At 47.2% G+C, this 26,355-nt stretch overlaps 1 protein-coding gene across 3 annotated transcripts in view; it reads right to left on the bottom strand.

Annotated features, from left to right (window-relative positions):
* LOC134931984 (lamin-L(III)-like) overlaps window positions 1–26,355 on the bottom strand; it is a 123,348-nt gene that overhangs the window by 72,933 nt on the left and 24,060 nt on the right. For all 3 annotated transcript variants that reach the window (XM_063925948.1, XM_063925949.1, XM_063925947.1), the window contains exon 5: window positions 1,261–1,386. In XM_063925948.1, the coding sequence (XP_063782018.1) occupies window positions 1,261–1,386 (126 nt within the window). The remainder of the gene's footprint in view (window positions 1–1,260; window positions 1,387–26,355) is intronic.

Here is a 26,355-nt window from a genome sequence, read left to right as displayed (position 1 = left end):
TATACAAATGTCTCATAGCAAATTAATCAGCAGTCTCCAGTGAGTCCTAGTCACATGGCCCAAATTTATCAAGATTGGAGAGTGATAAATTGCACAGTGATAAAGTGATAAAGTGACAGCTAATAAGCTCCTAACTGCCATGCTACAAGCTGTGTTTGAAAAATAACAGTTAGGAGCGGATTGGCTGGTGCTTGATAAATCTGGGCAACTGTATTGTGACTAAGATGCATTTTCAGCAATAAAGAGCAAAAGAAAGACCCTTGCAGAGGCTCACAAGACCTGGCACGTTGAGAGGGGCTGTGTGACGTGACTGCAGCAATGACCATAGACTGACATCTGCATGTGCCGCTTTCCAAAGTCACCGCTTTTCAGTGTTTCAGCCACTAGATTTGAAAGGGGCAATAGTACTCGATGAAAAAAGTCAGTGAGTTTTGAATTTATTATTGCTAAAACTTACAATTTCCATTAAATGTAACAATTACTTGGAAATTAATAACGGACCTTTCTACAGATTTGCAAAATATAGACTGGTTCCAATCATTGCTCGACACTTACTGCCGAGCTTAAACTGCACATCTCACTCTAAATTAAGGTTCTCTGATAGAAGCTGCACTGTATTATCTTTCAGTTATTTCTCTTTATCAGTCTTCTATATTTAGCCTAACTAAGATGGAGCTAAACTTAGCATAATTCTAGCAGTAAAAGGAAAGATAGTACTTACCACTGTATTTTCAAGCGGGAAAAGAAGAACATGATTGCATTATTCAGAAATATGTTTATGTACGTTTTTGTAGTCAATTGACCGGTCTACTCTTATTGTATTTTATCTGCATCCTACATTTCAATTTCATTCCATATGTCCTCTTTTCCTATTGATCTGTACATGTAAATTATGCTGATCTCCATATTTCTTCCTGTATGATGTAAGCTATATATTGTATTTTTACAAGCCTATGCAGCTTCCTTGCTACAGTGTGTTTAGTAAACTCACATCTAAACTACCAATTTTTAAAACCTGGACTGTTCGTTTGTCTCGAGGACAGAGCATGGGAACCCGAAGTACAAAAAAAACTACCAATTATTGTTTGCTCATAATCTCAGGCAACTCTCTGCATCATTTTCCCACTATATGCAATGTTCCACTTAATCTCCAATGTCAATGTACCCCCAACTCTTTCTAAATGACTGATTCCTCAGTCCCTGCCACAAGCCGCACAATGAACAAGCACCAAACACACAAAATTATGACCAAGGCTGTACCTGCTTTTGACACTGGCTCAGCTGTGACGCTAACATGTCCATCCTGAGTTGTGTAGACATGATCTCTTCTCTGGTTGCATTCGCATAATCGCTGTTCTTAGCCGCTGCAAGCTGTGCATTCTCCAACTGGGGAGACACATGAGCAGACACATGACTATGCAGTTACAAAAGTAGATCTGTACCTCAACAAAGCAAAAGGAGGGAAGCACACCTTTACACCAAATTACTACAATTACAATTGTGCAGAGACAGATATTTTTTTTTTTAAATGTATCTATTGAGTTCTCACAATAAGATAAAATACAATGAGAGACAAATCATTCGTGCAGCAACAAGAAGAGAAGATGTTATACAGCCAAACGGTATGTCAGATAAAGGTATACAAATAATGACGTTCAATAGCAAGTGGAGTAAAATTTAAAAGACCGCAAGACTCCAATACCTTCGGAGTCCTGAAGCATTCAGAACAAACATCAATTCAATAGGAAAAAAGTATAGACCAGCTAGGAGGTAATGGCTAGTAGAGGTGGTTGGTGTTTGGCTGATTATCAAACTGTCAAACTATATAAAAACCATGCACAAATGACATATAAACAACATCAAAAGAGGGAGTGAAAGGAAAGGAAAGAAAAAGAAACAGGCAAAAGCAGAGAGGGGAAGGAAAAAGGGACATAGGGTCAAGGAGTCCAAGTCATAAAATACACCACAGAGTTATTGAAATAGGCATAGGATAAATTGTGTTACTTGACCGATGAAATATGGGTGGAGATTAAAAAAAAAAAAAAAATAAGAATTTACTTACCGATAATTCTATTTCTCATAGTCCGTAGTGGATGCTGGGACTTCCGTAAGGACCATGGGGAATAGCGGCTCCGCAGGAGACTGGGCACAAAAAGTAAAAGCTTTAGACTAGCTGGTGTGCACTGGCTCCTCCCCCTATGACCCTCCTCCAAGCCTCAGTTAGGATACTGTGCCCGGACGAGCGTACATAATAAGGAAGGATTTTGAATCCCGGGTAAGACTCATACCAGCCACACCAATCACACTGTACAACCTGTGATCTGAACCCAGTTAACAGTATGATAAACGTAGGAGCCTCTGAAAAGATGGCTCACAACAATAAACAACCCGATTTTTTGTAACAATAACTATATACAAGTATTGCAGACAATCCGCACTTGGGATGGGCGCCCAGCATCCACTACGGACTATGAGAAATAGAATTATCGGTAAGTAAATTCTTATTTTCTCTGACGTCCTAGTGGATGCTGGGACTTCCGTAAGGACCATGGGGATTATACCAAAGCTCCCAAACGGGCGGGAGAGTGCGGATGACTCTGCAGCACCGAATGAGAGAACTCCAGGTCCTCCTCAGCCAGGGTATCGAATTTGTAAAATTTTGCAAACGTGTTTGCCCCTGACCAAGTAGCTGCTCGGCAAAGTTGTAAAGCCGAGACCCCTCGGGCAGCCGCCCAAGATGAGCCCACTTTTCTTGTGGAATGGGCTTTAACAGATTTTGGCTGTGGCAGTCCTGCCACAGAATGTGCAAGCTGAATTGTACTACAAATCCAACGAGCAATCGTCTGCTTAGAAGCAGGAGCACCCAGCTTGTTGGGTGCATACAGGATAAACAGCGAGTCAGATTTTCTGACTCCAGCCGTCCTGGAAACATATTTTCAGGGCCCTGACTACGTCCAACAACTTGGAGTCCTCCAAGTCCCTAGTAGCCGCAGGCACCACAATAGGTTGGTTCATGTGAAACGCTGAAACCACCTTAGGGAGAAATTGAGGACGAGTCCTCAATTCTGCCCTGTCTGAATGAAAAATTAGGTAAGGGCTTTTATATGACAAAGCCGCCATTTCTGAGACACGCCTGGCTGACGCCAGAGCTAACAGCATGACCACCTTCCATGTGAGATATTTTAATTCCACAGTGGTGAGTGGTTCAAACCAATGTGATTTTAGGAACCCTAAAACTACATTGAGATCCCAAGGTGCCACTGGTGGCACAAAAGGAGGTTGTATATGCAGTACCCCCTTGACAAACGTCTGAACTTCAGGCAATGAAGCCAGTTCTTTCTGGAAGAAGATCGACAGGGCCGAAATTTGAACCTTAATGGATCCTAATTTTAGGCCCATAGACAGTCCTGCTTGCAGGAAATGCAGGAAACGACCCAGTTGAAATTCCTCTGTGGGGGCCTTCTTAGCCTCACACCAGGAAACATATTTTCGCCAAATGCGGTGATAATGTTTCGCAGTTACATCCTTCCTGGCTTTGATCAGGGTAGGGATGACTTCATCTGGAATGCCTTTTTCCATCAGGATCCGGCGTTCAACCGCCATGCCGTCAAACGCAGCCGCGGTAAGTCTTGGAACAGACAAGGTCCCTGCTGGAGCAGGTCCTTTCTTAGAGGTAGAGGCCACGGGTCCTCCGTGAGCATCTCTTGCAGTTCCGGGTACCAAGTTCTTCTTGGCCAATCCGGAGCCACGAGTATAGTCTTCACTCCTCTCCTTATGATTCTCAGTACTTTTGGAATGAGAGGCAGAGGAGGGAACACATACACCGACTGGTACACCCACGGTGTTACCAGAGCGTCCACCGCTATTGCCTGAGGGTCCCTTGACCTGGCGCAATATCTGTCCAGCTTTTTGTTGAGACGGGACGCCATCATGTCCACCTTTGGTTTTTCCCAACGGTTTACAATCACTTGAAAGACTTCTGGGTGAAGTCCCCACTCCCCCGGGTGGAGGTCGTGTCTGCTGAGGAAGTCTGCTTCCCAGTTGTCCACTCCCGGAATGAACACTGCTGACAGTGCCACCACATGATTTTCCGCCCAGCGAAGAATCCTTGCAGCTTCTGCCATTGCCCTCCTGCTTCTTGTGCCGCCCTGTCTGTTGACGTGGGCGACTGCCGTGATGTTGTCCGATTGGATCAATACCGACTGACCCTGAAGCAGAGGCCTTGCTTGACTTAGGGCATTGTAAATGGCCCTTAGTTCCAGGATATTTATGTGAAGAGACGTTTCCATGCTTGACCACAAGCCCTGGAAATTTCTTCCCTGTGTGACTGCTCCCCAGCCTCTCAGGCTGGCATCGGTGGTCACCAGCATCCAATCCTGAATGCCGAATCTGCGGCCCTCTAGAAGATGAGCACTCTGTAACCACCACAGGAGAGACACCCTTGTCCTTGGAGATAGGGTTATCCGCTGATGCATCTGAAGATGCGATCCGGACCATTTGTCCAGCAGATCCCACTGAAAAGTTCTTGCATGGAATCTTCCGAATGGAATCGCTTCGTAAGAAGCCACCATTTTTCCCAGGACTCTCGTGCATTGATGCACTGACACTTGGCCTGGTTTTAGGAGTTTCCTGACTAGCTCGGATAACTCCCTGGCCTTCTCCTCCGGGAGAAACACCTTTTTCTGGACTGTGTCCAGAATCATCCCCAGGAACAGTAGACGTGTTGTTGGAATCAGCTGTGATTTTGGGATATTTAGGATCCACCCGTGCTGACGTAACACTACCTGAGATAGTGCTACTCCGACCTCTAACTGTTCCCTGGACCTTGCCCTTATCAGGAGATCGTCCAAGTAAGGGATAATTAAGACGCCTTTTCTTCGAAGAAGAATCATCATTTCGGCCATTACCTTGGTAAAGACCCGTGGTGCCGTGGACAATCCAAACGGCAGCGTCTGAAACTGATAATGACAGTTTTGTACCACAAACCTGAGGTACCCTTGGTGAGAAGGGTAGATTGGGACATGGAGATAAGAATCTTTGATGTCCAGAGACACCATATAGTCCCCTTCTTCCAGGTTCGCTATCACTGCTCTGAGTGACTCCATCTTGAATTCGAACCTTTTTATGTAAGTGTTCAAGGATTTTAGATTTAAAATTGGTCTCACCGAGCCGTCCGGCTTCGGTACCACAAACAGCGTGGAATAATACCCCTTTCCCTGTTGTAGGAGGGGTACCTTGATTATCACCTGCTGGGAATACAGCTTGTGAATAGCTTCCACTACCGCCTCCCTGTCGGAGGGAGACGTTGGTAGAGCAGACTTCAGGAACCGGCGAGGGGGAGACGTCTCGAATTCCAATTTGTACCCCTGTGATACTACCTGCAGGATCCAGGGGTCCACTTGCGAGTGAGCCCACTGCGCGCTGAAATTCTTGAGACGGCCCCCCACCGTGCCTGAGTCCGCTTGTAAGGCCCCAGCGTCATGCTGAAGACTTGGCAGAAGCGGGGGAGGGCTTCTGCTCCTGGGAAGAGGCTGCCTGGTGCAGTCTTTTTCCCCTTCCTCTGCCCCGGGGCAGAAATGAGTGGCCTTTTGCCCGCTTGCCCTTATGGGAACGAAAGGACTGAGTTTGAAAAGACGGTGTCTTTTTCTGCTGAGAGGTGACCTGGGGTAAAAAAGGTGGATTTTCCAGCCGTTGCTGTGGCCACCAGGTCCGATAGACCGACCCCAAATAACTCCTCCCCTTTGTACGGCAATACCAACAAATGAATTATTAGCGCTAGGAAACTGGATAAGAATTTTTCTAATAACAATTTTAATATATTGATATGTAAAAATAATATTGTTGCAACAATTAATAAAACCACAATGTATTAGATTTAATTTGGGCAAAACTTAGCACTGCAGAATCTAAAAAGTTCCATATACTAAGATATGGTTGATTAGCTGGTACTCAAATTAGCCAATTCATCCTCAAAAACAATTGCCACAGTCCAGAAACAGTTGCAAGCGAATGGAATTTACCAACTGCTGTTGGAATAGACCTTACGTAGCTGGTTCAAGATGTTACTTGGTCCAAGTGATTAGCTCAGGTCAAATGTTGCAGATGTCCAGTTCGCTGATGATAATGGTTCCTATATCCGACTTTTAGGCTTTTAAGAGGCTTGAGGGAATCGAGTCCAGCTGTCCCACCTAAATAGACGGAAGTAGGGTCACTAGGTAGAGTTTGATAAAAACTGCTATCAAGTAATTGCCTATGGGCTTCAGTTATATAATCAGCTTTATCAAGTATAACTAGGCCTCCTCCCTTGTCTGCTTCCTTTATAACTATTGTAGAATCCTCTACCAGTTTTTTTATAGCCTGTTTTTCCCATTTAGTTAGGTTGTTCTTATGTTTATTCTTAGTAAAGCAAATGGACCTAAAGTCTTCAAGAGTTGTTTTGTAGAAGGTCTCAACTTGACTGCTCTTGAAGCTTATAGGAAAGAAGTCTGATTTTACTTTGCATGACTTTTTGTCAATTTCAAATAGTTTCTGCGGTGACTCATGACAACTGTCATGACAATAGTTATAAAGGAAGCAGACAAGGGAGGAGGCCTAGTTATACTTGATAAAGCTGATTATATAACTGAAGCCCATAGGCAATTACTTGATAGCCGTTTTTATCAAACTCTACCTAGTGACCCTACTTCCGTCTATTTAGGTGGGACAGCTGGACTCTATTCCCTCAAGCCTCTTAAAAGCCTAAAAGTCGGATATAGGAACCATTATCATCAGCGAACTGGACATCTGCAACATTTGACCTGAGCTAATCACTTGGACCAAGTAACATCTTGAACCAGCTACGTAAGGTCTATTCCAACAGCAGTTGGTAAATTCCATTCGCTTGCAACTGTTTCTGGACTGTGGCAATTGTTTTTGAGGATGAATTGGCTAATTTGAGTACCAGCTAATCAACCATATCTTAGTATATGGAACTTTTTAGATTCTGCAGTGCTAAGTTTTGCCCAAATTAAATCTAATACATTGTGGTTTTATTAATTGTTGCAACAATATTATTTTTACATATCAATATATTAAAATTGTTATTAGAAAAATTCTTATCCAGTTTCCTAGCGCTAATAATTCATTTGTTGGTGTTCTAGTTGTGGGGCTTGACTAACCCCGTCATTTAGCTGCTGTAAGAAAAGCAACCCATTAACAGCGCCAAAGGTATTACTTGATAATTCCTTTTTCCACCTTTATACGGCAATACTTCCATATGTCGTTTGGAATCCGCATCACCTGACCACTGTCGCGTCCATAACGCTCTTCTGGCAGAAATGGACATCGCACTCACTCTAGATGCCAGGGTGCAAATATCCCTCTGTGCATCTCGCATATATAGTAATGCATCCTTTAAATGCTCTATAGTTAATAATATATTGTCCCTATCCAGGGTATCAATATTTTCAGTCAGGGAATCCGACCAAGCCACTCCAGCACTGCACATCCAGGCTGAGGCGATTGCTGGTCGCAGTATAATACCAGTATGTGTGTATATACCTTTTAGGATATTTTCCAGCCTTCTATCAGCTGGTTCCTTAAGGGCGGCCGTATCGGGAGACGGTAACGCCACTTGTTTTGATAAGCGTGTGAGCGCCTTATCTACCCTAGGGGGTGTATCACACACCTCATTTAATTAATCTGATTCAGGAAAAACTACTGGTAGTTTTTTCACACCCCACATAATACCCTTTTTTGTGGTACTTGTAGTGTCAGAAATATTCAATGCCTCCTTCATTGCCGTGATCATGTAACGTGTGGCCCTACTGGACATTACGTTTGTCTCCTCACCGTCGACACTGGATTCAGTATCCGTGTCTGGGTCTGTGTCGACCATCTGAGGTAACGGGCGTTTTAGCGCCCCCGACGGTGTCTGAGACGCCTGAACAGGCACTAATTGATTTGCCGGCTGTCTCATGTCGTCAACAGTTTTTTGCAAAGTGCTGACACTGTCACGTAATTCTTTAAATACGACCATCCAGTCAGGTGTCGACTCCCTAGGGGGTGACATCACTAACACAGGCAATTGCTCTGCTTCCACATCATTTTCCTCCTCATACATGTCGACACAATCGTACCGACACCCAGCACACACACAGGGAATGCTCTGAAAGAGGACAGGACCCCACGAGCCCTTTGGGGAGACAGAGGGAGAGTTTGCCAGCACACGCCAGAGCGCTATATATATACAGGGATAACCTTATGTAAGTGTTACTCCCTTTATAGCTGCTGTTTTATATTAGCTGCCAATAGTGCCCCCCCTCTCTTGTTTTACCCTGATTCTGTAGCAGGACTGCAGGGGAGAGTCTGGGAGCCTTCCTTCCAGCGGAACTGTGAGGGAAAATGGCGCTTGTGTGCTGAGGAGATAGGCTCCGCCCCCTTCACGGCGGCCTTTTCTCCCGCTTTTTTTTTTTAGGAAAACTGGCAGGGGTGAAATGCATCCATATAGCCCAGGAGCTATATGTGATGTATTTCTTTAGCCATATAAGGTTTAAACATGTTTTATTGCGTCTCAGGGCGCTCCCCCCCAGCGCCCTGCACCCTCAGTGACCGGAGTGTGAAGTGTGCTGAGAGCAATGGCGCACAGCTGCAGTGCTGTGCGCTACCTTATCTGAAGACAGGAACGTCTTCTGCCGCCGATTTCTCCGGACCTCTTCGCTCTTCTGGCTCTGTAAGGGGGCCGGCGGCGCGGCTCCGGGACCCATCCAGGCTGAACCTGTGATCGTCCCTCTGGAGCGAATGTCCAGTAGCCAAGAAGCCCAATCCACTCTGCACGCAGGTGAGTTCGCTTCTTCTCCCCTTAGTCCCACGATGCAGTGAGCCTGTTGCCAGCAGGACTCACTGAAAATAAAAAACCTATTTAAACTTTTACTTCTAAGCAGCTCAGGAGAGCCACCTAGCATGCACCCTTCTCGTTCGGGCACAAAAATCTAACTGAGGCTTGGAGGAGGGTCATAGGGGGAGGAGCCAGTGCACACCAGCTAGTCTAAAGCTTTTACTTTTTGTGCCCAGTCTCCTGCGGAGCCGCTATTCCCCATGGTCCTTACGGAAGTCCCAGCATCCACTAGGACGTCAGAGAAAGTAAAAATGGGAAAGCCTCCACCTTCAAGGCTCATTGGCAATACATTGGAGCAAGGACCATTTTGTAGAGTCAAATAGAGATAGCACATGTTGTTGTTGGGAGGATTCCAACGACTCTATAAAAGGGGCCCCATTTTCTATAAAAGCGTACAACATTACATTCTACATTTGGTAGGGTGGACTGATGATCTAAGTATAGGGTGTGAATAAGGCGAGATCGTAGAGTATCAAGTCTAGGAGGAGATCTAGTAATCCAATTATTAAGAAACAGTTTTTTCCCCAGTGTCAGAATAACGGACAGTAAAGGGATAAGGGGGGGGGGGGGGGGGGGGATGTAGGGTCATTCCGAGTTGATCACTCACTAGCTATATTTTGCAGTGCTGCGATCAGGTCAAAACTCGGCAAAACTGCGTATGCACCGAAATGCGCAGGCGCATCGTACGGGTACAAAGCTGATCGTTGCTGAAAGATGGATTTAATGAAGAATCCATTCGCACAGACGATCACAAGGAGATTGACAGGAAGAAGACGTTTATGGGTGTCAACTGACCGTTTTCAGGGAGTGGTTGGAAAAACGCAGGCGTGTCCAAGCATTTGCAGGTCGGGTGTCTGACGTCAATTCCGGGACCGGACAGGCTGAAGTGATCGCAGCGGCTGAGTAAATTCAGACCTGCTCAGAAACTGCACAAACTGTTTTTGTACCGCTCGGCTGCACAAGCGTTCGCACACTTGCAAAGCGAAAAAAACACTCCCCCATAGGCGGCGACTATCTAATCGCAGCGCTGCAAAAATAGGATTTTAATTACCTACCGGTAAATCCTTTTCTCGTAGTCGATAGAGGATGCTGGGGTCCACATTAGTACCAAGGGGTATAGACTGGTCCACTAGGAGCCACTGGCACTTTAAGAGTTTGAGAGTGTGGGCTGGCTCCTCCCTCTATGCCCCTCCTACCAGACTCAGTCTAGAAACTGTGCCCGAGGAGACCGACAACTTCGAGAGAAGAATTTTACACAGATAGTGGCGAGATTCACACCAGCTCTTTCTCACACACACACACACACACACACACACACACACACACACACACACACACACACACACACGGCAAACCAAGCTAACTAGCTTGAAACATCAGCAAAGGCTGAGTAATATTACTTACCAAGTAACAAAAAAACAGTACTTAACCAAGAACTAAGCAGTACAGAACTAAGTAACCACTGCAGGATCACGAAGCGCTGGGCGGGTGCCCAGCATCCTCTACGGACTACGAGTAAAAGATTTACCGGTAGGTAATTAAAATCCTATTTTGTCTTACGTCCTAGAGGATGCTGGGGTCCATTTTAGTACCATGGGGATGTACCAAAGCTCCCAGTACGGGCGGGAAAGTGCTAATGTTCCTGCAGAACTGACTGACCAAACTGAAGGTACTCATCGGCCAAGGTCTCAAACCTGTAAAACTTAGCAAACGTGCTTGCCCTTGACCAAGTAGCTGCTCGGCAAATTTGCAACGCTGAGACACCCCGGGCAGCCGCCCAGGAAGAACCCACTTTCCTTGTAGAGTGGGCCTTTACCGAACTCGGTAACGGCAATCCTGCCGTGGAATAAGCGTGCTGAAAGGTACCTCTGATCCAGCGTGCAATAGTCTGCTTAGAGGCAGGACCCCCCAATCTTGTTGGGGTCATAGAGGTCAAACAAAGATTCTCTTTTCCTTATCCGAGCCGTTCTTGCAACATAAGTCCTCAACGCTCTGACGACATCCAAGGACTTTGAAATGGCTGAGGTGTCAGAAGCCACTGGCACCACCACAGGTTGGTTGATATGGAAATAAGACACAACCTTTGGAAAAAAATGCTGACGCGTCCGCAGTTCAGCTCTATCTTCATGAAAAATCAAATAAGAACTCTTGTGTGACAGAGCCCCTAATTCAGACACTCATCTGCCTGAGACCAAGGCCAACAACATGACCACTTTCCAAGTGAGAAACTTCAACTCTACCTCCTGTAGAGGCTCAAACCAGTCCGATTTAAGGAACTGCAACACCGCATTAAGATCCCATGGCGCCTCAGGAAGCACAAAGGGAGGTTGGATGCCCAGGACCCCCTTCACGAACGTCTGGACCTCAGGAAGGGAAGCCAACTGTTTCTGAAAGAAAATGGACAAGGCCGAAATTTGGACCTTGATAGACCCTAATCTCAAGACAGCATCCACACCCGCCTGTAGAAATAGGAGAAGACGTCCTAATCTAAACTCCACCACAGGAGACTTCTTGGATTCACAAGATACATATTTTCTCCAAATACGATGGTAATGTCCAAAATAAGTGTGGGAATGACTTCATTGGGAATACCCTTACGGGCTAGGATCTGGCGCTCAACAGCCATGCCGTCAAACGCAGCCGCGGTAAGTCTTGATAAACAAACGGCCCCTGCTGAAGCAGGTCCTCGTGAAGAGGAAGAGGCTGAGGATCTTCCAGTAATAACTCCTGAAGATCTGGATACCAAGCCCTCCTTGGCTAGTCTGGAGCAATGAGAATTGCTCTAACCTTTGTTCTTCTGATGATCTTGAGAACTTTTGTTATTAGTGGAAGTGGAGGGAACAGATACACCGACTGAAACACCCACTGGGTCACCACAGCATCCATTGCTATTGCTTGTGGGTCTCTCGACCTCGAACAATATTTCTGAAGCTTCTTGTGGAGACGTGATGCCATCATATCTACTTGAGGAACGCCCCAACGATCTGCTACCTCTGCAAAGACTTCTGGGTGGAGGCCCCATTCTCCTGGATGGAGATAATGTCTGCTGAGGAAGTCTGCTTCCCAGTTGTCCACTCCCGGAATGAAAATTGCCAACAGAGCTTTTGCATGTCTTTCTGCCCAGAGGAGTATCTTTGTCACCTCTGCCATTGCCGCTCTGTTTTTTTGTTCCGCCCTGGCGATTTATGTAAGCTACTGCCATTACATTGTCTGACTGGATCTGTATGGGACGACCTTGAAGAAGGTGTGCCGCTTGATGAAGCCTGTTGTACACAGCTCCCAATTCCATAATGTTTATGTGAAGGAGTACTTCTTGACTTGACCATCGTCCTTGGAAGCTTTCCACTTGCGTGACTGTTCCCCAACCTCGGAGGCTTGCATCTGTGGTCATCAGAATCCAAGTCTGAATCCCAAACCTGCGTCCCTCCAGGAGGTGAGAACTTTGAAGCCACCACAAGAGTGAAATACTGGCTTTTGTTGACAGGATTATCCTCCGGTGCATGTGTAGGTGCGATCTGGACCACTTGTCCAGTAGGTTCCATTGGAACACCCTGGCGTGGAATCGGCCAAATTGTAGCGCCTCGTAGGCCGCTACCATCTTCCCCCGCAGGCGGATGCACTGATGAATCGATACGCGTGCTGGTTTAAAAACTTGTTTGACCATCCTTTGGATCTCCAGAGCCTTTTCCACTGGTAGGAATACTTTCTTTGCTTCCGTGTTTAATATCATTCCCAGAAATGATAACCTCATTGTGGTTTCCAATTGTGATTTTGGAAGGTTTATGATCCAACCGTGCTGTTGAAGCACCGTCAGGGAAAGTGCAATGTTCTGCACTAGTTTCTCCCTGTATCTCGCTTTTATGAGGAGATCGTCCAAGTATGGGATGACTGACTTCTTTCTTGCGAAGAAGAACCATCATCTCCGCCATCACCTTGGTGAATATTCTCGGAGCCGTGGAGAGCCCGAAAGGCAATGTTTGGAACTGGTAGTGGCAGTCCTGCACCACAAACCTCAGGTATGCCTGATGCGGCGGGTAGATGGGAACATGTAAATAAGCATCTTTGATGTCTAGTGATACCATAAAATTCCTTTTTCTCCAAGCTGGAGATCACTGCTCTCAGGGATTCCATCTTGAATTTGAACCTTTTCAAATAAAGGTTCAGAGTCTTTAGGTTTAAAATCGGTCTGACCGAGCCATCCGGTTTCGGCACTACAAACAGGCTTGAATAAAACCCTTTTTCCTGTTGTGACACAGGAACTAAGGAAATTACGTTGTCTTGACATTTCTGTATTGCATTCAGCACTTTTGCTCTGTCCTGAACAGAAGCTGGTAAGGCTGATTTGAAAAATCGGCATGGGGGAAGGTCCTGAAATTCCAATTTGTACCCTTGGGATACTATCTGCAATACCCAAGGATCCAGATCTGAGTGAACCCAGACCTGGCTGAAAGACAGTAGACGTGCCCCCACCCGATTGTACTTCCGCAGGGGAGCCCCAGTGTCATGCTGAGGTTTTAGCAGAAGTAGCTGCTGACTTCTGCTCCTGCGAGCCTGATGGTGTTGTAGATTTTTTACCTCTTCCTCGACCTCTTCCTGCGAAGAAGGGGATACCCTTTGCCTTTTTGGACTTGTTGGGCCGAAAGGATTGCATCGTATGAGAATGAAATCCTTTCCTAGGTGGAGCAGCTGCGGAAGGCAGAAATGCTGACTTGCCTGATGTAGTTGTTGAAATCTTGGCATCCAGCTTGTCTCCAAAGAGGGCTTATCCATTGTAAGGAAGCGCCTCAATATTCTTTTTTGATTCCGCATCAGTATTCCATTGGTGGATCCACAGCGCCCTGCGGGCTGAAATCGCCATAGCGGAGGATCTTGAACTCAGCAACCCAATATCCTTCATAGCTTCAACTAAGTAACCTGCAGCATCTTTGATATTGCCGAGAGTTAGGACTATTTCATCCCTGTCAACTGTGTCTATGTTAACAAGCAAGTTGTCAGACCATTTTTCCACAGCGTTACCTACCCACATACAAGCAATGGTGGGCCTGAGCACCATTCAGTTAGCCGTATATATGGATTTTAGGGTTGTTTCTAATTTACGGTCAGCTGGATCTTCTAAAGAGGCTGAACCAGGGGCAGGCTAAACGATTTTCTTAGACAGCCGAGAAACTGAGGTGTCTATCATTGGGCGTGTCTCCCATTTGTGCCTGTCTTCCTCAGGGAAAGGGTACGCTACACGTATCCTTCTGGGAAGGGTAAATTTCTTCTCAGGGCTAGCCCAGGATTCTTCAAAGAACGCATTTAAATCCTTTGAAAGAGGAAAAGTCACAACCTGCTTTTTATTTAATTTAAAATAATCCTTTTCCTCTGGGACCAGTGTTGTTTCAGGAAACTCCAACACTTACTTTATAGCAACTATCATACATTGTATGCTTTTGGCTAATTTGGGGTCTACCCCTCTCAAATCCCCAGTGTCGACGTCAGAGTCGGAATCTGTGTCTGTGTCCCCTTGCATTATCTGGGCCAGAGACCTTTTCTGGGAACTGGATGGGACCCGAGTGGATGATATGGAGGGGTCAGTAAACAGTGCATCCTCCACAGACTGCCTCCAATATTTAGTCTGTTGTTCAGACTCAGAATTTCTTTGCAAGCATTGGCATATTCTTTTGCAACATTCTCACCCACTCCAGCTCCTTCTGAGAGGGAAGGGCCACCACATTACCCTCTTGTGCATCTAAAATAGGTTCTTCCTCCCCAATGTCTGACATGTTACACACTTGTACACACACACACCCACACCTATCACACAGGGGAGCTATTGGGGACAGACCCACACTAAAGTCTGTCAGAGAGACACCGAGGGATTTGCCAGTCCACACACTGCGCATTATTGTGAATTGTGGAAATATTACCCACTTACAGCGCATATACCAATAACAGGCCCACAGACCTAATTATAATGAACACTCTCTGCCTCTTCTATAACACCCTGTACTTGTATCAGCGTTGTCATGAGGAGAAACAGCGTTCAGGAGCTTCACACTGGAGTTTCTGCAGGAGAAAATGGCACCCAGTGAGTGGTCTGGCAAGTCTGAGGAGAAGTACCACCCTTCAGCCTCAGCAATGTAATATTTATACTGGCTGGGATGGCACATCAGCAGCTGTACATGTATGTACCCTTTTTGCCAGTGAGAGTAAAGCCCAGTACTCACGGGCCGATCAAGGAGAGATGCGTGCTGAGCGAACCGCTCAGCACACATCTCTCCTGCCGCTCAGCACAGCGCGATCTGTGCTGAGCGTGCGGGGGGAGACGGGGGGGCCGCTCACTTCACCCAGCGGGTGAAGTGAGCGACCCGCTAGATTGGCCTGCATGCAGGCCAATCTAGCAGCGGCGATAGCGATGTGCGGGGCCGCGCATCGCTATCGCCGAGGGGGCTACACACGGAGCGATCCTGCCGATATTCTAAGCAATCTAGTCAGATTGCTTAGAATATCGCTCCGTGAGTACCCCCCTTAAGGTTTTAAAACATGCCCTCAGACCGCGCCCCCTCCCGCACTCTACACCCTTGTGCTGAGAGACATGGCGCGCGCTGCGCTTGTGTACCTGTATGCCGCCAACGATGACCGGATGATCCCCTCTCTGCAGGACTCCGGTAATATACTCACCAGCCTTCTGACTTCTGGCTCTGTTAGGGGGTGGGGGCAGTGCTGTGGGAGTGAACGCTGGCCAGGCTTGGGCTATGTTCAGTACCCTTCAGGAGCTAATGGTGTCCTGTCAGCAGAAGCAGAACCATTAACTAATTGAGAAGTTGGTTCCTACTTACCCCACTAAGTCCCACGAAGCAAGGAAGCTGTTGCCAGCAGCTTCCCTGTAAAATAAAAAACCTAAGAAAGTATTTTTCCAGCAAATCTCTGTAGAGCTCCACTAGTGTGCATCCAGTCTCCTGGGCACATTTTCTAAACTGAGGTATGGAGGAGGGGCATAAAGGGAGGAGCCAGTTCACACTGTTGAAAAGTCGTAAAGTGCCGAAGGCTCCTGTGGAACAGTCTATACCCCATGGTACTAAAATGGACCCCAGCATCCTCTAGGACGTAAGAGAAATGTTTTGTCATATAGGTCAGTATACTGGTATTAGGAATCACTGTTTTATACATCTTTATATATTTTATATATGACATTTTTTTTTTAAATAAAATAAATACTATTATTCATCATAATGGTGTATAATTAATACAGTCTATTTAGTGTCAGTATAATACCTGATTTTTTAGCGCTGGGAGGTTTTTTCTTTGTCTTATATAACATCCCCATCACTGTCTGCTGTGTCAGAATCGGTATCCGTGTCATACTGCATAATTTGGGCAAGAGCATGTTTGTGAGAAGGTACTGCAGGGGGCCCCGAGGGAGCAGTATCAAACCATACTGCCATAGAGGATTGTAATACCTGAGTTGCATGCTCAGTCCTTGCAACCCTTTCAGAAATCTGAGAAATAGCCCCCCTAAGACAGGCTAACCACTCTGGTTCTCTAGCTGGGATCTGCGCTACAACAGTGCAATCCTAATTACATGGGATGGGATCTTCCCGAGAAGATAAATCCTCTGCAGAATATGAGACAGTCTCTAGACATGTTTGCTTGTACACCCCACATACACACAGGGTACAGGGCAGACAAAGTTTCCCCCCCAAGAATGGCAGAGACACACAGAGATTGGAGCCAACACACACACACACAGCACTATACAGGTATAGGGAGACCCGTAACCAGCGCCGACTGTGTCCCTCAATAGGTGACACAGTCTTACACAGCCTCCCCTCCCTTCTACAACCCCCTGGTACCGTACAGATAGCTGGATGTGCTCTGGAGGGACTGCTCTTCCACTGGCAGCGTCTGCAGGCAGGAAAATGGCGCTGAACGCTGCTGGGTCTGCTCCAAGGAGCTCCGCCCCCTAAATGGCACTGTCTCCCCGCTCTTCCAAGATTATACTGGCATGAGGATTTTTGGCTGGCTAAGATCCGCAGACCCTGACAGGCTTTCTGGTCAGTGTAGGGTTAAGGCGCCGGCTCAGGGCGTTCCTCACAGCGCTGCACCTAAGTACCACTGAGCCCCCGGAGCGCAGTTAGTACTGCGCTCCTACCTTGTAGCTGCCATCTTCACACCAGCCCTCCACTTGCTAGGGCGGGGGGAGGGGTTGGTGACTCACTCGCCACAAACTTCAGCTCTGCAAGGGGGTGGCGGCATGCTGCTGGGGTGAGCGTTCCCCAGCGGCGGGGAATGATCTATCCCCTCTGGAGCTCAGTGTCCAGTCAGCGGAGACACTGGCTCAGACCCCGCAGGGCAGACACTGCTCCCCCCTCAGTCCCTCGATGCAGGGAGGCTGTTGCCAGCAGCCTCCCTGTAAAATAAAAACTCTAAAATAAACTTTTACTAAGAAAGCTCTGTAGAGCTCCCCTAGATGTGACCGGCTCCTCCGGGCACATTTTCTAAACGGAGTCTGGTAGGACGTTCATAAAGGGAGGAGCCAGCCCACACTGTTAAACTCTTAAAGTGCCAATGGCTCCTGGCGGACCAGTCTATACCCCATGGTATTGATATGGACCCCAGCATCCTCTAGGACGTAAGAGAAAATAAGATTTTAAACCTACCGGTAAATCTTTCTCGTAGTCCGTAGAGGATGCTGGGACTCCGTAAGGACCATGGGGAATAGACGGGCTCCGCAGGAGACATGGGCACTTTAAGAAAGACGGACTCTGGGTGTGCACTGGCTCCTCCCTCTATGCCCCTCCTCCAGACCTCAGTTAGAGAAACTGTGCCCAGAGGAGTTGGACAGTATGAGGAAAGAATTTTTGTTAATCCAAGGGCAAGATTCATACCAGCCACACCAATCACACCGTATAACTTGTGATAAACGGGTTCACTACGATATGCCGGCGGTCGGGCTCCTGGCGACCAGCATACCGGCGCCGGGAGCCCGACCGCCGGCTTACAGACAGTGTGCCGAGCGCAAATGAACCCCTTGCGGGCTCGCCACGCTAAGGGCACGGTGGCGCGCTACACTATTTTATTCTCCCTCCAGGGGGGTCGTGGACCCCCACGAAGGAGAATAAGTGTCGGTATGCCGGCTGTCGGGCTCCCGGCGCCGGTATGCTGGTCGCCGGGAGCCCGACCGCCGGCATACTGAAGACCACCCGTGATAAACTACCCTGTTAACAGTATGAACAAACATAGTCTCGGTCCAAAACCGATGAAACTATAACATACCCCTTATGTAAGCAATAACTATATACAAGTTTAGCAGAAGAAGTCAGCACTTGGGACGGGCGCCCAGCATCCTCTACGGACTACGAGAAAAAGATTTACCGGTAGGTTTAAAATCTTATTTTCTCTAACGTCCTAGAGGATGCTGGGACTCCGTAAGGACCATGGGGATTATACCAAAGCTCCCAAACGGGCGGGAGAGTGCGGATGACTCTGCAGCACCGATTGAGCAAACAGAAGGTCCTCCACAGCCAGGGTATCAAACTTATAGAATTTTGCAAAGGTGTTTGACCCCGACCAAGTAGCTGCTCAGCACAACTGTAGTGCCGAGACTCCTCGGCCAGCCGCCCAAGAAGGGCCCACCTTCCTAGTGGAATGGGCCTTAACCGATTTCGGCAATGGCAAACCTGCCGTAGAATGCGCCTGCTGAATCGTGTTACAGATCCAGCGAGCAATAGTCTGCTTTGAAGCCGGAGCGCCAATCTTGTTGGCCGCATATAGAACAAACAAAGCTTCTGTCTTCCTGACCCTAGCTGTTCTGGTCACATAAATCTTCAAAGCCCTGACCACTTCAAGGGTCTCGGAATCCTCCAAGTCACACGTAGCCACAGGCACTACAATAGGTTGGTTCATATGAAAGATGAGACCACCTTAGGAAGGAAGTGAGGACGAGTCCTCAATTCCGCCCTATCCACATGAAAAACCAGATAGGGGCTTTCATGGGACATAGCCGCCAATTCCAAAACTCGCCTTGCTGAAGCTAAGGCTAGTAACATGACCACCTTCTAAGTGAGGTACTTCAACTCCACCGCGTTGAGTGGTTCAAACCAATGTGACTTAAGGAAACTTAACACCACGTTAAGGTTCCAAGGCGCCACCGGAGGTACAAACGGGGGCTGAATATGTAGTACTCCCTTCACAAATGTCTGAACTTCAGGAAGAGAAGCCAATTCTTTTTGAAAGAAAATCGATAAAGCCGAAATTTGAACCTTTATGGACCCTAATTTTAGGCCCAAATTCACTCCCGTTTGAAGGAAGTGAAGGAGACGGCCCAAATGGAATTCCTCCGTAGGAGAATTCCTGGCCTCACACCAAGAAACATTTTCTCCATATGCGGTGATAATGTTTCGATGTCACGTCCTTCCTAGCCTTAATCAGGGTAGGAATGACCTCCTCCGGAATACCTTTTTCCGCTAGGATCCGGCGTTCAACCGCCATGCCATCAAACGCAGCCGCGGTAAGTCTTGGAACATACAGGGCCCCTGTTGCAGTAGGTCCTGTCGTAGAGGAAGAGGCCACGGATCTTCTGTGAGCAACTCCTGCAGATCCGGATACCAAGTCCTTTGTGGCCAATCCGGAGTGACGAAGATTGTTCTCACTCCTCTTCGTCTTATTATTCTCAACACCTTGGGTATGAGAGGAAGAGGAGGGAACACATAGACCGACCTGAACACCCAAGCCGTCACCAGGGCGTCTACCGCCACCGCCTGAGGGTCCCTTGACCTGGCGCAATACCGCTTTAGCTTTTTGTTGAGGCGGGACGCCATCATGTCTATTTGGGGCAGTCCCCACCGACCCACGATCTGTGCAAAGACTTCCTGATGAAGTCCCCACTCTCCCGGATGCAGATCATGTCTGCTGAGGAAGTCCGCTTCCCAGTTGTCCACTCCCGGAATGAACACTGCTGACATTGCGCTTACATGACCTTCCGCCCAGCGAAGAATCCTGGTGGCTTCTGCCATTGCCACCCTGCTCCTTGTGCCGCCTTGGCAGTTTACATGAGCCACTGCTGTGACATTGTCCGACTGAATCAGAACTGGCTTGTTGCGAAGTAATGCCTCCGCTTGACGTAGGGCGTTGTATATGGCCCTCAACTCCAGGAAGTTGATGTGGAGACAAGTCTCTAGACTTTACCAGAAACCTTGGAAATTTCTTCCCAGTGTGACTGCTCCCCAACCTCGGAGGCTTGCGTCTGTGGTCACCAGGATCCAGTCCTGAATGCAGAACCTGCGGCCCCCTAGGAGGTGAGCACTGTGCAGCCACCACAGGAGAGATACCCTGGCTCTGGGAGACAGGGTGATCCTTTGATGCATTTGTAAATGAGACCCGGACCACTTGTCCAGTAGGTCCCATTGAAAAGTCCTCGCATGGAAGCTGCTGAAGGGGATGGCCTCGAAAGATGCCACCATCTTCCCCAGGACACGTGTGCAGTAATGCACTGAAAGCTTTTTTGGCTTCAACAGGTTCTTGACCAGAGCCATGAGCTCCTGAGCCTTTTCCATCGGAAGAAAAACCTTTTTCTGGTCTGTGTCCAGAATCAGGCCCAAAAAGGTCAGACGCGTTGTAGGAACCAGCTGTGACTTTGGAATATTGAGAATCCAGCCGTGTTGCTGTAACGTCTTCACAGACAGTGATACGCTGTCCAGTAACTTCTCTCGAGATCTCGCCTTTATGAGGAGATCGTCCAAGTATGGGATAATTGTGACACCCTGCTTGCGCAGGAGCACCATAATTTCCGCCATTACCTTGGTAAAAATCCTCGGGACCGTGGAAAGCCCAAACTGCAACGTCTGAAATTGGCAATGACAGTCCTGTACCGCAAATCTCAGGAACGCCTGATGAGGAGGAAATATCGGAACATGAAGGTATGCATCCTTTATGTCTAGGGAAACCATCCAATCCCCCCCCCCCCCCTCCAGGCTGGCGATGACCGCTCTGAGTGATTCCATCTTGAACTTTTTTAAGTACATGTTCAGGGATTTTAAATTCAAAATAGGTCTGACCGAACCGTCCGGTTTCAGTACCACAAACAGGGTTGAGTAATACCCCTATCCTTGTTGCAGAAGGGGAACCTTGACTATCACCTGTTGAAGATACAATTTTTGAATTGCATTTAACACTAACTCCCTCTCTGAAGGAGAAGCTGGCAGAGCCGACTTGAAAAACCGGCGAGGAGGCACCTCTTCGAATTCCAGCCTGTATCCCTGAGAAACAATCTCTAGTGCCCAGGGATCCACCTGTGAGTGAACCCAGATGTGGCTGAAAAATCGAAGACGTGCCCCCAATTGAGCTGACTCCCCCAGTGAAGCCCCAGCGTCATGCGGTGGATTTTGCCGACGCAGGGGAGGACTTGTGCTCCTGGGAACTAGCTGTGTGCAGCTTCTTTCCCTTGCCCTTACCTCTGGCAAGAAAGGACGATCCCCGTACCTTTTTGCCTTTATTTGAACGAAAGGACTGCATTTGATAATGAGGCGCCTTCTTAGGTTGCGGGGGAACATAAGGCAAAAAATTAGATTTACCTGCTGTAGCAGTAGAGACAAGGTCCGAGAGGCCTTCTCCAAACAACTCTTCCCCCTTGTAAGGCAACGACTCCATATGCCGTTTTGAGTCGGCATCCCCCGTCCACTGCCGGGTCCACAAGAGTCGCCTAGCAGAAATAGACATAGCATTTATTCTAGAGCTTAGTAAACAAAATGTCTCTTTGAGCATCCCTCATATATAAGGCAGCATCTTTTATATGCCCTAGGGTCATTAAAATGGTATCCTTATCCAGAGTTTCAATCTCTGCTGATAAGGAATCAGTCCATGCTGCGACAGCACTACAAACCCAGGCCAATGCCATAGCCGGCCTAATAATAGTACCAGAATGCGTGTAAATGGACTTCATGGTAACTTCCTGTTTGCGATCAGCAGCATCTTTGAGGGTAGCAGTATCCTGGGATGGCAGTGCTACCTTTTTTGATAAGCGTGTTAACGCCTTGTCCACCTTAGGCGAAGATTCCCATCGTATCCTGTCCTTTTGTGGGAAGGGATACGCCATAAGAATCCTTTTGGGAATTTGCAGTCTCCTGTCTGGAAATTCCCAAGCCTTTTCGCACAATTCGCTTAGCTCATATGAGGACGGAAAGGTGACCTCAGGTTTTTTCTCTTTATACATGTGTACCCTCGTGTCCGGGACAGGGGGTTCCTCAGTGATATGCAAAACCTCTTTTATAGCAATAATCATATAACGAATACCCTTAGCCACTTTTGGCTGTAATTTTGCATCCTCATAATCGACACTGGAATATGAATTCGTACCGGTATCTGTGTCAGTGATTTGGGATAATGTGCGCTTCCGAGACCCGGAAGGTCCCGGTGCTACTGGGACAGGCATGGTCTGACTACCTGCCTGTTCCCTAGCCTCAGCTTTGTCTAATCTCTAATGTAATAAATTTACATTAGCACTCAAGACATTCCACATATCCATCCAGTCCGGTGTCGGCGCTGCCGACGGCGACCTGATATTTATGCACTCCCCCTCCTCCTTAGGTGAGCCTTCAGCGTCAAACATGTCGACACACCCGTACCGACACACTCCACACAAACAGGGAATCTCTTTTCTGAAGACAGGTTCCCCCTAGGCCCTTTGGAGAGACAGAGAGAGAGTATGCCAGCACACACCCCAGCGCTATAACCCAGGAAAAAACACAGTATGTTCCTTCCAATAGCGCTGAAACACTTGTATACCGCCAATTATGTGCCCCCCCTCTTGAAAACCCACTGTCACCGTCTGTAAGCAGGGGAGAGTCCGGGGAGCTTCCTCTCAGCGCTGTGCTGTGGAGAAAAATGGCGCTGGTGAGTGCTGAGGGAGAAGCCCCGCCCCCTCGGCGGTGGGCTTCTGTCCCGCTCAAAATATGTAAAACATGGCGGGGGCTCTTTTATATACATGTACAGTACCCAACTGTACATGTATATATCTCTTTTTGCCATAGGAGAGGTTTATATCGCTGCCCAGGGCGCCCCCCCTGCGCCCTGCACCCTTACAGTGACCGGAGTGTGTGAGGTGTATGGGAGCAATGGCGCACAGCTGCAGTGCTGTGCGTTACCTCAGTGAAGCTCACGAAGTCTTCTGCCGCCTTTGAAGCCTTCTTTCTTCTCATACTCACCCGGCTTCTTTCTTCTGGCTCTGTGAGGAGGACGGCGGCGCGGCTCTGGGACGAACGTCCAGGACGAACCCGTGTTCCAATCCTTCTGGAGCGAATGGTGTCCAGTAGCCTAAGAAACAAGACCTTGCAACTCAGAAGTAGGGTTGCTTCTCTCTCCTCAGTCCCTCGATGCAGGGAGTCTGTTGCCAGCAGTGCTCCCTGAAAATAAAAAACCTAACAAATATACTTTCTTAGCAGGAAACTCAGGAGAGCTCCCTGCAGTGCACCCATCTCCTCTGGGCACAGTCTCAAACTGAGGTCTGGAGGAGGGGCATAGAGGGAGGAGCCAGTGCACACCCAGAGTCAAAGTCTTTCTTAAAGTGCCCATGTCTCCTGCGGAGCCCGTCTACTCCCCATGGTCCTTACGGAGTCCCAGCATCCTCTAGGACGTTAGAGAAATTAAGGTTAAAAACAGGATTATCACGAGTAGTTTACACTAACATTACCTTCCTCATATTTTGATGTAGCACTCTTAAAAATGTGAAGTACCCAAGAGAGAATTAGTGATGGTAAAATTGGACAACTTCAAGGTACACAAAACAATTTTATACAGCTCAGTAATGTAATAAAATATTTTCATCTAGTCCTCATATTGGTGGCTATAACAGAAACCTATTTTTTCAAAATATTAGGTTATGACCCCAGTAACTTACCACTGAGTGACTGAATAACCTCAATAAAATAAAGATGTGAGATGTTGTAAAATAAGACGTTAAATAAAATGTGTTGTGTAGAAGCCTTCATATAATATTGCTACAAAATGTAATTCTATAACAAACTTAAGTAATCACAGACATCTGGAAGCTTTCCTACATCTGGGATGTGTTCCACTGTGTACCGATAGAATGCAAGTCAACCGTAATTCTTAAGATACTGCAAGTACCTTTTTTAAACTGTAAAAAATACTTTATTCCCTAGTGAGAAGTATTGCTGCTCAATGTATATTAAAGCCAGTTATGCTGGGCAGATGAAGAATGACTTTGGGAGAATGTCCCAAGTTCTATAGGAGTGGAAGAACCACAAATTGTAGTCCTATTCTATGACCCAATAAAACAGTTACATGGTTGTTTTAGTTTTACATTTAAAAATGGGAGACCTATAATAAAAAATGTTAGAGTGACATATCCATGGTGGACTGGGCAATATCTGCCCAGAGCTCTGTATGCAGATACCAGACAGCCGGGAAGGTTCTACCAATAAACCTCCCCCCAACATAGGACTGCACTCTCCAACATGGGAGTCCCCACCTGTCAATCACATAAGCTTCACCCCTCCAGACATAAACCAAGGAACTGCTGGTGAGAAGAATTGGTGTGTGTGTGTGGTGATATTGTGGGGGAAAGGAGGGGGTCATGAGTGCTGGGAAGGTGAAATGATTAATCAATGGATTAATCTGTGCTGGGTTGGGGGGTTATTAGGTGCAGTGTGGGGGGTGTTAATGGGTGAATAAGTTGATGAGTGCTGTGTGGGAAAGGCTTTATGATCGCTTATAGCGGAGGTTCTCAAACTCGGTCCTCGGGAGCCCACACAGTGCATGTTTTGCAGGTAACCCAGCAGGTGCACAGGTGTATTAATTACTCACTGACACATTTTAAAAGGTCCACAGGTGGAGCTAATTATTTCACTTGCGATTCTGTGAGGAGACCTGCAAAACATGCACTGTGTGGGCCCCCGAGGACCGAGTTTGAGAACCTCTGGCTTATAGGGTGGATGAAAGTTAATAGATGCTGGAAAGGTGAAAGGATAATGGAATGGAGAGGAATAGGTAAATGGTTTCGTGCTGTGGGGTGGTTGGGTGGAGTTGATTAATGGGATCTTGAAGGAATGGTTTAATAGGGGGTTAATTGATTCATGAATTCTTGAGAGGGTGGGTACAGTAAGTAATGGTTGCTGAATGGGTTACTGGGTGTTTACAGGATAGGTAAATGGGTATATTGGGAGCTCTGTGGATATAACAGTGTTTAACAGATTTACAGACAGGATGTGTGATGCGTAGGTTCATGCTAAGCTGTTTTACCAGGATGTTGTTCCCTACTAATTTTGCAGACAGAAGAAAGCACCCTAACCCCTTTTGGAGAGCAACACTGATCTTCAGATAAAAGTCGCCTGGATAAGAGGAGTGTTGTGCAGTGCCGCCTCCTGTACCATGAGACTGGTTGGGGGGGGAGTTGGGCTTGGATGCCAGGCCTCCTTCCTATGAAGATCTGAGTTTCTTCCTCCATGGATATTTTGGAATCTTGGCTCCACAGCCCTTCATCCACAGCCCTTCTTCCACAGCATCAACTTGGCTTGAGGTAAACAGATGCATTTATGGATTAGAGACACTGATGTGTCATACTATGTATTGTGGAACTGATGTGCGTCATTGTATATCATATTTGTGTATTGTGGTACTCATATGAGGTATAATTATATTTTGGGGCATTGATGAATGGCATAATTATGTACCGTAGAACGGATGTGTGGTATATTCTGTATCGCAGCACTGATTTGTGCATAATTTGGTATTGGGGCAGCGATTATCATCATCAGTCTTAATCTATATGGCAGCACAAGGGTTCTGCAGCACCTATCAAAGTATATAAACAAATGAGCAAAACAAGAAAACAGTGATTTACTGTACAGTATAAAACAATGCAAGACAAGTATATGTAGTAGCAGATTTCGCACTAAGAAATAAATAAAAGCAGCAGTCTGTTCACCATCGATAGTGCCGCCCGCCAGTTCATCTGCCATCCATCTCTACTGGAACTCAGACAGAGTCTAACACAGGGCTGGCCAAACCAGTCCTCGAGATCTACCAACAGTTCACATTTTCCAGACCACCTAGTGGTGCACAGGTGTAGTCATTACCAATTAAGATGTGCTGCATTCTGACAAATCTACAGATCTCCAGGAGGCCTGGAAAACATGAACTGTTGGTAGATCTCGAGGACCGGTTTGGCCAGCCCCACAGGCATGCACATCACCCCCTCCCCTCCCCTGTTGGACCAAGCAACAGCGGCTGCCAAAGGTAACCCACCGACCATCCCCCCGTGGATGATAGCAGCCACACCTTCAGAGGCTGCAGCGGGCACAGCGGAGCATAATGCAGCAGCAAGAGCCAACAGCATTGAATAGTGGCATATACAAGACACACACCTCTATTTTTTTTTACATCAATAGAAATAATCAGCCAGCACAGCGGCCCATTATTCAGTCGGCTAAGAGATATTGGGTCATATGGTTGCATATCCGTCTATTTATACTCCTTTCTGC

This window comes from Pseudophryne corroboree, chromosome 6, assembly GCF_028390025.1.
Source record: "Pseudophryne corroboree isolate aPseCor3 chromosome 6, aPseCor3.hap2, whole genome shotgun sequence".
NCBI classification, from domain to species: Eukaryota; Metazoa; Chordata; class Amphibia; order Anura; family Myobatrachidae; genus Pseudophryne; species Pseudophryne corroboree.
This window is presented reverse-complemented; position numbering and strand designations above follow the sequence as displayed.